The sequence below is a fragment of the Crinia signifera genome, chromosome 7 (genome assembly GCF_055691185.1).
Source record: "Crinia signifera chromosome 7, ASM5569118v1, whole genome shotgun sequence".
NCBI classification, from domain to species: Eukaryota; Metazoa; Chordata; class Amphibia; order Anura; family Myobatrachidae; genus Crinia; species Crinia signifera.
Window position 1 is genome coordinate 2,931,860 of NC_139223.1, and position 12,393 is coordinate 2,944,252.

The 12,393-nt window shown below is 50.5% G+C and overlaps 1 protein-coding gene across 3 annotated transcripts in view; it reads left to right on the forward strand.

The window, feature by feature from the left end:
* THOC6 (THO complex subunit 6) overlaps window positions 1-12,393 on the forward strand; it is a 34,579-nt gene that overhangs the window by 228 nt on the left and 21,958 nt on the right. For 2 of the 3 annotated variants that reach the window (XM_083152232.1, XM_083152233.1), the window contains exons 2-5: window positions 10,023-10,138; window positions 10,215-10,279; window positions 10,355-10,458; window positions 10,548-10,585. In XM_083152232.1, coding sequence (XP_083008358.1) covers window positions 10,023-10,138; window positions 10,215-10,279; window positions 10,355-10,458; window positions 10,548-10,585 — 323 coding nt within the window. Of the gene's footprint in view, window positions 1-55; window positions 315-10,022; window positions 10,139-10,214; window positions 10,280-10,354; window positions 10,459-10,547; window positions 10,586-12,393 lie in introns of those variants that run through there. The other variant, XM_083152234.1, reaches the window with a different exon arrangement.

Consider the following 12,393-nt stretch of genomic DNA (forward strand, 5'->3'; position numbering starts at 1 on the left):
CTCCTCAGGGGAGGGGGGTGAGTAAACGCTCTGCTCCCGGATCTCCCAGGTAATGCAGGATTGCCAGCACCTGTGGTGACACCGGTCTGAGGACCTCCCATGTAATGTAGGATTGCCAGCACCTGTGGTGACACCGGTCTGAGGACCTCCCATGTAATGTAGGATTGCCAGCACCTGTGGTGACACCGGTCTGAGGACCTCCCATGTAATGTAGGATTGCCAGCACCTGTGGTGACACCGGTCTGAGGACCTCCCATGTAATGCAGGATTGCCAGCACCTGTGGTGACACCGGTCTGAGGACCTCCCATGTAATGTAGGATTGCCAGCACCTGTGGTGACACCGTATGAGCCCGAGGTGTGCTCCCAGCACCAGTGCTGTGCCTAAACCCGTGCATTGGGGGTCGTGCGATCGAATGGACCGGGCCCCGTTACTCCCCTAACCCCTCTCAGCCATAAGGCCGAAGAGGGGAAAGATGGGATCGGGGGTCCTCTTCGCGGAAGCTTAGAGAGACCCGCCCCGGAAGGGTCAGGACGGTGGGTCCTCCGCACCCGAAGGTTTGGAGAGACCCGCATTAGACTTCCCTCTGCCTTGTGGTTCGGGGTCGCCATCGAGGGGACCGAAGCTCTCCCCAAAAGGATGAGATCTTCGGTACATTGGGGAATGAATGGCCCATAAGGGTCAACCACACTACCCAAATAAAGTGACACACAACAGAAAACGTGAAAAGTGACAAATGTGAGAGGCAAAATAAATAAATTATAAAGAGAACTCCAGCCAGGTGTGGAAAACTGTCCTACCCCATCCAAAAGGACGAGGTAACCTAGAGGGGAAGTGCGCAGTGCAAGTGCTTACTTGTGCAAGGTGATTTTGGGATCACCCGTGCAGGTTCGGCACCCGGGGGCACAGTGCAGCCTCGGACTCCAGGCAGCCGACCGATCAGCGTCAGACCAAGTGTTTCTCTGCTCCCATCATAGGGCACTTTCTCTTTCAATGGTCCTGGTGACACAGCTCAACACTGGGATGTAGGAGGGTCCGAAGGAGCCAGGCACCTATCCTAAAGCTTTAGAGGGTAGGCTCCTCCCCTACTGCATCCCGGACTCTTCAGTTCGTGTTAGGTGCCCACTGGAGTGGGTGCTATTCTAAAGGGCTGCGGGAGCAGCCGAAGAAATAGAGTAGTTAGGGAATTTTTATTGTTTTATTAACTTTCACCCTAGCTAGGTAGGCACAGTGTGAGGATTCTCATAGTGAATCCTCACACTGCTAGCGCAGCAGGAGCTGACAGAATCGCGTCCTGTCAGCTCACTGTGCACAGGGGAGACGCTGTCTGGCCTCCCTGTGCAGCGTTTTCAGCCTCTATTAAGAGGCTGCCTGGGCTCCGGAGTATCCTGAAACCGGCTCCACGTTTAGGTGGGGATCATGGGGGACAGGCGCTCCGTGATGGCGGCGGCCATTTTATGCGGAGCTTACACGCTGAGCTCCTATATTGAGAGGACAGCAGCGTTGTGACAGGCATGTTCCAAGTGGTCCCCAGTCGAGGGGGAGACACTGGAACTAGGAAATCCTACCTAAGGAGCGGCTGGCTGGGGGTGGTTGGCGCCAAAAGTCACGGACCCCGCAGCAGCAGGGACTTTTGGTCTCTTCCTTCACTCTGACTTTGGCGCCTTTCAGAACGCTTGCAGCGGAGCTGAGCTGGCTTACTGATCCTGGCAGAGTGACTTGGATTTCCTGGGCATCGCTTCCCCGCAGTTGAAACCAACAGACAGATAAGTGATTGGGTGCATTGACTCTGTATAAACCTCTGCCACCCTGATGATTGCTTCAGTGTCCTGTCCCCTGATGCAACTATCCGTATTAACCATGTACTTGTCCTAAACTGTCTTGTAAATGTAATTTGTTATGTGTTTTTGATTATAACTATGCTCTGTAAAGCGCTGCGGAATCTGTGTGCGCTATATAAGAAACTGTTAATAAATAAATAAATAAATAAACGCTTGTACATTGTTGGCACTGTGTATATCGATATTTGTCACTTGCATCATGTCTGAGCATCAGGCTGTGGTTTTGGGGGAGGGAGCCCTTAGTGCACTGAGCGCGTGCAATGTTTGCACACAAAAGTTTGTCCCTGAGCAGATGGCCAAGGGGGGCTTATGTATTACTTGCGCTGATGTGAGACCCATGGGCAGTGAACCCCATAGGGCAGAGCAGATTGAACCTGCGTGGGCCAGTGCCCTAGGCAGGTCAGTAAACGCTTTGGTGCAGCTTCTGGACAGGCAGAGTGATGTGTTGGTAGAATCACAGAGACCTATGCCATCATCTCAGCAGTCTTCTGGCTCCTTGCCTCTTACCCAGGCAGATCCTGCGCTTATTCAGGTGATGCAGGATACTGCTAAGGGGATCAACAGGTTCAGTGAAATACTGGACAAAATGGATGATGTTGCAGGGACCCCTAAAAGGTCTTATGCTATGCCTACTGTGGTAGATGAGGAGGAGGGGGCGTACACTGACATCCCCTGGGATCAGGGTGATGATTTTGAAGAGACCTCTGCGGCTGGTATAGAGGATCTTATTGTAGCTGTGAAACAGGCTTTAAAACTGTCGGTGGAGGATAAGACTCCTGTTAAGGGTGTTTTTAAGCGACAGCGGAAGGAGGCTGTTACTTTTCCTTCAGATGAGGGGTTGCAGGAATTATTGGAAGGGGCTTGGAAAACCCCGGATAAGAGGCTTCAGATGCCTAAGAGATTCCTTAGTCTGTACCCCATGCCAGAGTCTCATGCTGAGCTCTGGGAAAAGGTGCCTGTGGTGGATGCTTCAGTGGCACGTTTATCCAAAGCTACGGTATTGCCTGTACAGGGCGGTGCAGCTTTTAAAGATTCTGTGGATAAAAAGCTGGAGGGAAACCTCAAGGCTATTTTTGAAGGGGTGGGGTTTACCCTACGGCCCCTTATTGCCTCAGCCTGTGTCTCTAAGGCCATGATAGAGTGGGCTGGTGAATTATGCACCATGCTGCAGGCTGACCCTGGTGCTTTGCTTATAGCGGAGAAGATTAAGGCCGCTGCAGAATATGCGGTGGAAGCAGAAGAGGAAGCGCTTAAAATGGCGACCAGAGTGTCCACAGTGTCTATTAATGCCAGGAGAGTGCTCTGGCTTAAGGCCTGGGAAGCGGACAATGAGTCCAAGAAGGCCCTAGAAATGTTAGCTTTCAAGGGAAAGTTACTTTTTGGTTCTGAGCTAGAGGAGATTATAAAACAAGCCACGGGCGGCAAGAGTACATTTCTGCCGGCTCCCTCAGCAAAGCAGACATCCAGATTCGCTGCTTTTAGGCCGTCCTTTCGGCCCTCCCCTAGAGGTGGTGCGTCCTTTTGAGGACAGTCTTTCAGGGGAAAGTTTCAGTCCTCTAGGGGCAAAACTCAAAGGTCAAAGTTTGGCTCCTTCCATAAGAAGCCTGCCTCCAAAGGAGAAGACAAACCCTCCGCATGACTGTCAGGGGATGGGCCCGACAGTGATAAAGGTGGGGGGGCGTCTCACACACTTCAGGGACGCATGGGCTTCTCTAGACCAGGATGCCTGGGTTTTAGATGTTATAACCCAGGGTTACAAAATCCCTTTCAGAGGGTTGCCTCCGAAGAGGTTCATCCCCACATCCTTGCCGAAACAGGCGCTCCTTCGCACAGCTCTTATGAGAGCGGCTCATTCCCTTTTGAAAAAAGGGGTGGTTATTCCGGTTCCCAGGGCAGAGTGGAAGAAAGGCTTTTACTCCACGCTGTTCCTGGTGCCCAAACCAGACGGGTCTTTCAGACCAATACTAAACTTGAAAGCCTTAAATGTCCATCTATGGGTAGACCATTTCAAAATGGAGTCTTTAAGGTCAGTACTCCTGAGTCTGGACCAGGGAGAATTTTTGGCGTCCATGGATGTCCAGGACGCATATCTGCACGTCCCCATTCACCTGGAACATCAGACCCTGTTGAGGTTTGCTATAGGAGACATGCATTTACAATTCCGGGCGTTACCCTTTGGGCTGGCAACCGCACCAAGGGTATTCACCAAAATAATGTCAGTGATGGCGGCGGTGTTGAGGCTCAGGGGAATCACAGTAATACCCTATTTGGACGATCTCCTGTTCAAAGCAGAGTCAGCAGCCATGCTTCAGGGTCACTTGGCGGAGGCCATCAGTTTTTTACAAGTTCACGGCTGGATTTTAAATTTGCAAAAATCTCAGTTGGTACCATCACAGAGGCTCCAATTCTTGGGGGTCATTCTAGATACCCATCTCCACCGGGTATTTCTCCCGGAGGTAAAGGCCAGGGACCTGGTCACCTTAGTCCAGGAGATCCTCAGGGCTCCGAGCATCTCAGTGTGGAGGTGTCTGAAGCTCCTAGGAAAAATGGTGGCGTCATTCAAGACGCTTCATTATGCCAGGTTCCATTCTCGGGTGTTCCAATGGAACATTTTGTCAGCATGGTCAGGAAACACTCTGACAATGAAGTCGGAGATGATAGTACTGTCTTCGGACACTCTAGACTCCTTGAAATGGTGGACAGAAGTGGATTCCCTTCAGTGGGGCCGGTCATTACAGACCTGGGACTGGTTGGTAGTAACTACCGACGCCAGCCTAAGGGGCTGGGGGGCAGTAGTCCGGGATCTCAGGCTGCAGGGGCTGTGGACGCCAGAGGAGTCTGTATTGCCAATAAACATCTTGGAGTTGAGAGCTGTCTGGAAAGTGATTTCCTTGGCGGGAGACAGGTTACGGAACCGCCCTTTGAGGATTCAGACAGACAATGCCACAGCTGTGGCGTATCTGAATCACCAGGGAGGTACGCGCAGCAAATTGGCCATGTGGGAGGTGTCCAGAATCTTCCTATGGGCGGAACAGAATGTTCCAGCTGTATCGGCTATATTCATTCCAGGAGTAGAGAATATAGAAGCAGACTTCCTGAGCAGGGAGGAGCTCAAGGAAGGGGAATGGAGCCTACATCCTCAGGTGTTTCAACAGATCACTTGGAAGTGGGGAACTCCGGATGTGGATCTGATGGCATCCAGGTTCAATCATCAAGTGCCCAGGTTCTATTCCAGAACGAGGGATCCACTAGCGGAGGCAGTGGATGCCATGACTACTCGATGGCAGGGAGATCTTCTTTATGCATTCCCTCCAGTACCAATGTTAGCGAGACTTTTGAAAAGAATACAGGAACAGAAGGTTCCGGTGATCCTTGTGGCCCCAGATTGGCCAAGGAGGTCCTGGTACTCGAGACTTCAGAGGTTGTCTGTGGACTCATGGCGTCTGCCTCCGAGATCAGATCTGCTAAGACAAGGACCATTCAATCACCTGGATTTCGATCGATTGATTTTGACGGCCTGGCTATTGAAGCCGCCATTTTGAAAAGAAAAGGATTTTCTGAGGCAGTAGTACAGACTATGATAAAGGCCAGGAAAGCTGTATCCTCGGCAAATTATTATAGAGTCTGGAAGACGTACATCAGATGGTGTGAGAGACGAAAGGCTCACACATCTCACTTCAAGCTATCAAGAATGTTGGAATTCGAGAGCGGGTGCGGGGAATGTGAGCTCCGTGAATATCCTCTACAAATATCCTGCCCCGGGACCTGCGGACGGTGTATACGTACCTCCACTGCCTCCGCAGACGCTCCTCTACCACCTGTGCTGCCCGCGGCTCTCCTCGACGGCTTGGGGAGTCTCCATTCGGCTGGGCCTGCTGTGCCTCGTGCATCTACTCCGGGCTCCGGCGCCATCTTGGATCCGCCAGCAGTTCTGACTACACGAGGGAGCCTTTAGTGTGCCACTCCGGTGCCCGACTGTGCGGCTGCCGCTGACTGGGTGAATAGGTGGGTGGGGGCAGCCGGTGACTCTCCGGAGGATAAGCGGGAGAGAGTGGGAGCTGTCTCCCTGGAGGCACGCCGCTCAGGCCGCACGGAGGGGCTGGCGCCACCCCGCTTGCCTGTCCCCAGGGCTGCGGTACTATATCCTGCCTCCTTTTGCTTGTGGCCGTGACCGGAGCTGGGTCTTTCTGTGAGCGGTGGAGTTTATGCTACTGGTGAACTGGTGTGGGGGATGCGCTACTGTGGATGCCTTTGAATTCCTGCATTATCTTGACGTGTGTCTATCCGACAGAGGTCCTGCTACACACTGGTTTAGACTGCTGACCGCGGCCAGCTCTCATACTCTGACTCCACTTGTTTGCTAACCTACTGGTTTCTTCCAAGCTGCCTGAAGGTATTGGTGCACTCTCCTATACAGTCCTCTGGTACAGTCTAGTGGTGTGCTAGTCACCGCCATTTTGCCATTATTCTCCGGTCTGAGTGTTACCTAACCGTCCATGATGATTGGATCCTTGCAGCAAATCCTCCGTGCTATTAATGCCTCGACCCAGAGACTCCTTGCTCAATTTGATGATATGGGGGTGGTGCCTTTCTGTCCTGATACTGTGGTCTCCACACCATCTATGCCGGCCTTACTTCTGGATTCTACTGTTAAAGAGGAGGCATCCTCAACACCACTTGCTATCAGTTTAACTTCTGTTATTGAGGACTATTTAAAGATCCGGTCTGTGAATTTGAAGCTCTGTATCTTTTTATTTGACTATTCTAACTGCCTTCATGTATGTTCTGGACTGGACGGGTTATTTCTGGGATTTGCATTTCCGTATTTTCAAAGTTTCTTTCATATGTATTTTCATGGGTTCAAGGATAGTTTTGTCATTTCCCTGATTCCGCAGGAGGAAAAGCCCTGGCCAGATTAACATATTAGGCTCATTTACCCAATTGTATATGTATAAATATAATTTTTTCCTATATGTCGGATGTTTAAATTGGTTTGAATATTCTTTACTGAGTATTACACTATTCCTCCTTTTACATGACGTGACCCTTTTATAACAATCTGGGATGCCCACTTTAATCTTGTCATATTTTTTTTTTTTTTCCATCATATTACAGTCCTATATATATATCCTGTTTTCTCTGATACAGATGCTACATCCTTGTTATACCCTTGAATATTATATGTAGAATGTACGTATCTTCTGTGGAAGTGCTGGCTTTCAGTTTTCCTAGATTAAGCTCATTCTTATATTGCCCCGAGTATTCATCCGATAAACTATCCTGTTCAATAAGGGGGGGGGGGTGGTTCTAGGAGTAGGTAATAGATAGTAGGTTTTGTAGTTTGTGGGATGGGGTAAGGTTTTGGGCTCCAGGTATACCTCAAGTTGGGTGTAGGTAATACAGGGTGGGGGGTTTTCAGGGCGGGTTGATTTCGGGGGTTAGTTTAATTTCTATTGCTTAGTTTGTCACGTCAATGTCCAAACAATGTAATGCTTCCAGCAAGTGTGTATTCTATCGATGTTTTGCTTTGGATGGGATTATACTGTACATTTCATCTATTGCAAGCCTGTTATATATATGTTCCTGCTATTTATATTAGACACCTACCCGAATGGCGCCTTCGGGTATTCCTGTCGTTAAAACTTATGCAGGACATACTGCTTATATCCTGCAATCGATACTTGCTTCCTATATGATCATAATGTACTGTGATGCCTTCTTGCTGTACACCTCCTTTACATTGTCGTGACTACGTGTTAGGTTGTCATGTTTATTTCGCTTTGTGCAAAACCAATAAAAAATACTGAATTAAGAATGTTGGAATTCTTACAGGATGGGTTTTCATCGGGCCTAAGCCTTCAATCATTGAAGGTGCAGATTTCGGCCTTGTCCTTCTATTTCCAAAAAAGGATAGCTATTTTGCCGGAGATTCAAACCTTTTTACAAGGGGTATCCAGATTGAAACCCCCTTACAAGCAACCAGTAGCGCCTTGGGATCTGTCACTGGTTTTGGATTGCCTTCAGAAGGCACCATTTGAACCTTTAAGGTCGGCTGACTTTAAGTTTCTAACGTGGAAGCTAGTGTTTTTGTTAGCAGTAGCATCTGCTAAAAGAGTGTCAGAGTTGGGAGCCTTGTCATGCAAATCTCCCTTCTTAATTTTTCATGATGACAGGGCTGTTCTGAGAACAGTGCCTCAGTTTTTACCGAAGGTAGTCTCTGCCTTCCATTTAAATCAGGAGATAGTTCTACCTGTGTTTCAACCCCCAGAGGGTTCTAAGAAAGGGGACAAGTTGAAGACTTTGGATGTTGTGCGTGCTTTACGCATCTATGTGGACAGAGTGAAGAGTGTCAGAAAGACTGACACATTATTGGTACTGTATGACGTACACAAAATTGGTTGGCCTGCATCTAAGCAGACTATTGCTAGGTGGTTGCGATCTGTGATAGCCTTTGCATACACCAAAGTGGGTAGGCCTGTACCGGCCAGAATTAATGCGCATACCACCAGGTCAGTTGCCACCTCTTGGGCGGTTCGACATGGGGCCACAGCTGAGCAGGTTTGCAGAGCTGCCACTTGGTCATCTGTTCACACATTTGCCAAATTCTATAGATTCCATGAGTTCGCGTCGGAGGACGCATCATTCGGGCGAGCAGTGCTGAGAGCTGCAGACCTGAGCGTACCCACCCAAAGGACCGGCTCTGGAACGTCCCAGTGTTGAGCTGTGTCACCAGGACCATTGAAAGAGAAAAAGGGATTTTTGTAAGAACTTACCGTTCGAATCCCTTTCTCTGATATGGTCCTGGTGACACAGCGATCCCTCCCTTACGCTCAGTAAGTATGCCAGAAGTTTCATGATGTTCATGTTAAAAGTTAACAGTTTCTGTTATAAAATGTGCATATAATATGTGCAGGCGTTTGTACTGAGTTAATGTATTCCAGTGGCTTTGAAAGATTGAACTGAAGAGTCCGGGATGCAGTAGGGGAGGAGCCTACCCTCTAAAGCTTTAGGATAGGTGCCTGGCTCCTTCGGACCCTCCTACATCCCAGTGTTGAGCTGTGTCACCAGGACCATATCAGAGAAAGGGATTCGAACGGTAAGTTCTTACAAAAATCCCTTTTTTCAGCCCCTGGCATGGGAATGGGTACTCCACTGGGCTTTTCGAATTACTCCCTTAGGGGTTGAGTCCCCCTCGGAAGAGCAATCTACTCAGTCTCAGTGTTTCTCCGATCCCAAGGTTAAGGTACTAAGCTGGGCCTTTCGCGGTCTCCCCATTAGAGGCTACGAACCTCTGGAACAGGAGCCATCTACTCAGTCCAAGCCTTTCTCCGCTCCCTGGAAATGGATACTAGACTGAGCGTTTTGCTGTCTCATCCTTCGGGTTCCCCGAACTCCGTCAAGCGAGCCAAACTACTAGGCCCAGTGTCCCCCCCCCCTCCTACTAGTGGCTTTACGGAAACAACACCTCCTACCACATGGCAGAGGTGAAGGTACTCAGACAGACTTTTCACCACTCTTCTCTCTTCAATTTTCTCACTTTTTATGTTTTCTGTAGTGTCACTGTTTTTTTGGGGGTTGTGTGGTTGACCCTTATGGGCCATCCACTCCACAATGTACCAAAGCTCCTTTTGGGGAGAGCTTCGGTCCCTCAAGGGCGACCCCGAGCCGGAAGGCGGAGGGATGTCTAGTACGGGTCTCTCCAAACCTTCGGGTGCAGAGGACCCACCGTCCTAACCCTTTGTTTAGGAAAGAGGGTCTCTCTGAGCTCCGGCAAAGAGGACCCACCGATCCTTTTTTTCCCCTCTTCAGCCTTATGGGTTAGGGGAGTAACGGGGCCCATCTCCTTTGGGAGAGGGTCCATTCGATCGCACGACCCCTAGTGCACGGCTTTAGTCACTGCACTGGTGGTGGGAGCACACCTCGGGCTCCCTGAGTTTCTTCAAACTCAAGACACCATTCTTTGCCAGTTACCTAGCTCCCCACAGGTGATGGCAATCCTACATTACCAGAAAAGGCCAGGAGCAGAGCATTGTGGGGGAATGTGTGCTGGGGGGGGGTGGATTCTGACGTCTCCTTGTGGGGATCACGGCATCTTCTTGGAGGCTATGTGTGGGGGATACGGGTCTCTCGGGGTGCGGGGGCCACTAGGCGTTGTGGTACTGACACCCTTCTCTCTCCGCAGGCTGACATCACCCGCTCCCTGGAGCTCCTCCATATGACCGTATTCAGCCAGTGCTTCTCCCCGTGTGGTAAATTTCTGACTGTTGGCAATAACTTGGGTCAGATTGGTGTGTTCAGGTGAGGATTATGGGGTGTCCTAGGGTCTCTCCACCAAGCTAGCTCTGGACTTATTCATTCTCTGCCCTCTCCACAGCCTCTCCTCTGCCCTGAGCTCTGAGGCCAAGGAACAGAGCAAGGAGCCCACAGCCCTCGTACAAGGTAACAGGCAGCGCACTATGCGGAGCGTCTGATCTGCAGGTAATGGCGGGCTCTGCTAGTAACGTCTCTCTCCAGCACATTCAGGTCCGGTGTACAGTCTGACCTCTACTGAGCGCCATCTGATCAGCGCTGGAGGGAAGGAAGTGAAGGGCTGGGCATGGAGTGACCTCTGTAAGAAGGTGACGTATGCCCGCATAATAGCACTATATAGCGGTATGATTGCAGGTGTCCCCTACATCTAATCTCCCATCTATCCCCTCATGTACAGGGCTGTGTGGCATCATGGAGCCGTATCACCCCCACAAGGTGAGTCCCCTACACTTCATGCTGTATAGGGGGTAATGCTGGACGTCTGGGGACTCTTGTACTACAGGCTGTATAGGGGGTAATGCTGGATGTCTGGGGACTCTTGTACTACAGGCTGTATAGGGGGTAATGCTGGACGTCTGAGGACTCTTGTACTACAGGCTGTATAGGGGGTAATGCTGGACGTCTGGGGACTCTTGTACTACAGGCTGTATAGGGGGTAATGCTGGACGTCTGAGGACTCTTGTACTACAGGCTGTATAGGGGGTAATGCTGGATGTCTGGGGACTCTTGTACTACAGGCTGTATAGGGGGTAATGCTGGATGTCTGGGGACTCTTGTACTACAGGCTGTATAGGGGGTAATGCTGGATGTCTGAGGACTCTTGTACTACAGGCTGTATAGGGGGTAATGCTGGATGTCTGAGGACTCTTGTACTACAGGCTGTATAGGGGGTAATGCTGGATGTCTGAGGACTCTTGTACTACAGGCTGTATAGGGGGTAATGCTGGATGTCTGAGGACTCTTGTACTACAGGCTGTATAGGGGGTAATGCTGGATGTCTGAGGACTCTTGTACTACAGGCTGTATAGGGGGTAATGCTGGATGTCTGAGGACTCTTGTACTACAGGCTGTATAGGGGGTAATGCTGGATGTCTGAGGACTCTTGTACTACAGGCTGTATAGGGGGTAATGCTGGACGTCTGGGGACTCTTGTACTACAGGCTGTATAGGGGGTAATGCTGGATGTCTGGGGACTCTTGTACTACAGGCTGTATAGGGGGTAATGCTGGATGTCTGGGGACTCTTGTACTACAGGCTGTATAGGGGGTAATGCTGGATGTCTGAGGACTCTTGTACTACAGGCTGTATAGGGGGTAATGCTGGATGTCTGAGGATTCTTGTACTACAGGCTGTATAGGGGGTAATGCTGGATGTCTGGGGACTCTTGTACTACAGGCTGTATAGGGGGTAATGCTGGATGTCTGGGAACTCTTGTACTACAGGCTGTATAGGGGGTAATGCTGGATGTCTGGGGACTCATACTACAGGAGTGCCAGACGCAGTCCCAACAGTCATTTACCCGACGTCGGGATCCCGACTGTCAAAACTCTGACAGACGGTTGCTCGATGGCCACCGGCTATTCTCCCTCGTGGGGGTCCACGACCCCCATAGAGGGAGAATAGAATAGGTACTGTGCCGCAAGGGGCTTTGTTGCGCTCACCATGCTTTCTAAGTCCGGGCAGTCGGGATCTCGACTGTCGGTAGCCTATACCACACCCTACTACAGGCTGTATAGGTGGTAATGCTAGACAACTGGACACTCATACTACAGGCTGTATTGGTGGTAATGCTAGACAACTGGACACTCATACTACAGGCTGTATAGGGGGTAATGCTGGACGTCTGGGGACTCTTGTACTACAGGCTGTATAGGGGGTAATGCTGGACGTCTGGGGACTCTTGTACTACAGGCTGTATAGGGGGTAATGCTGGACGTCTGGGGATTCTTGTACTACAGGCTGTATAGGGGGTAATGCTGGACGTCTGGGGACTCTTGTACTACAGGCTGTATAGGGGGTAATGCTGGACGTCTGGGGACTCTTGTACTACAGGCTGTATAGGGGGTAATGCTGGACGTCTGGGGACTCTTGTACTACAGGCTGTATAGGGGGTAATGCTGGACGTCTGGGGACTCGTGTACTACAGGCTGTATAGGGGGTAATGCTGGACGTCTGGGGACTCTTGTACTACAGGCTGTATAGGGGGTAATGCTGGACGTCTGGGGACTCTTGTACTACAGGCT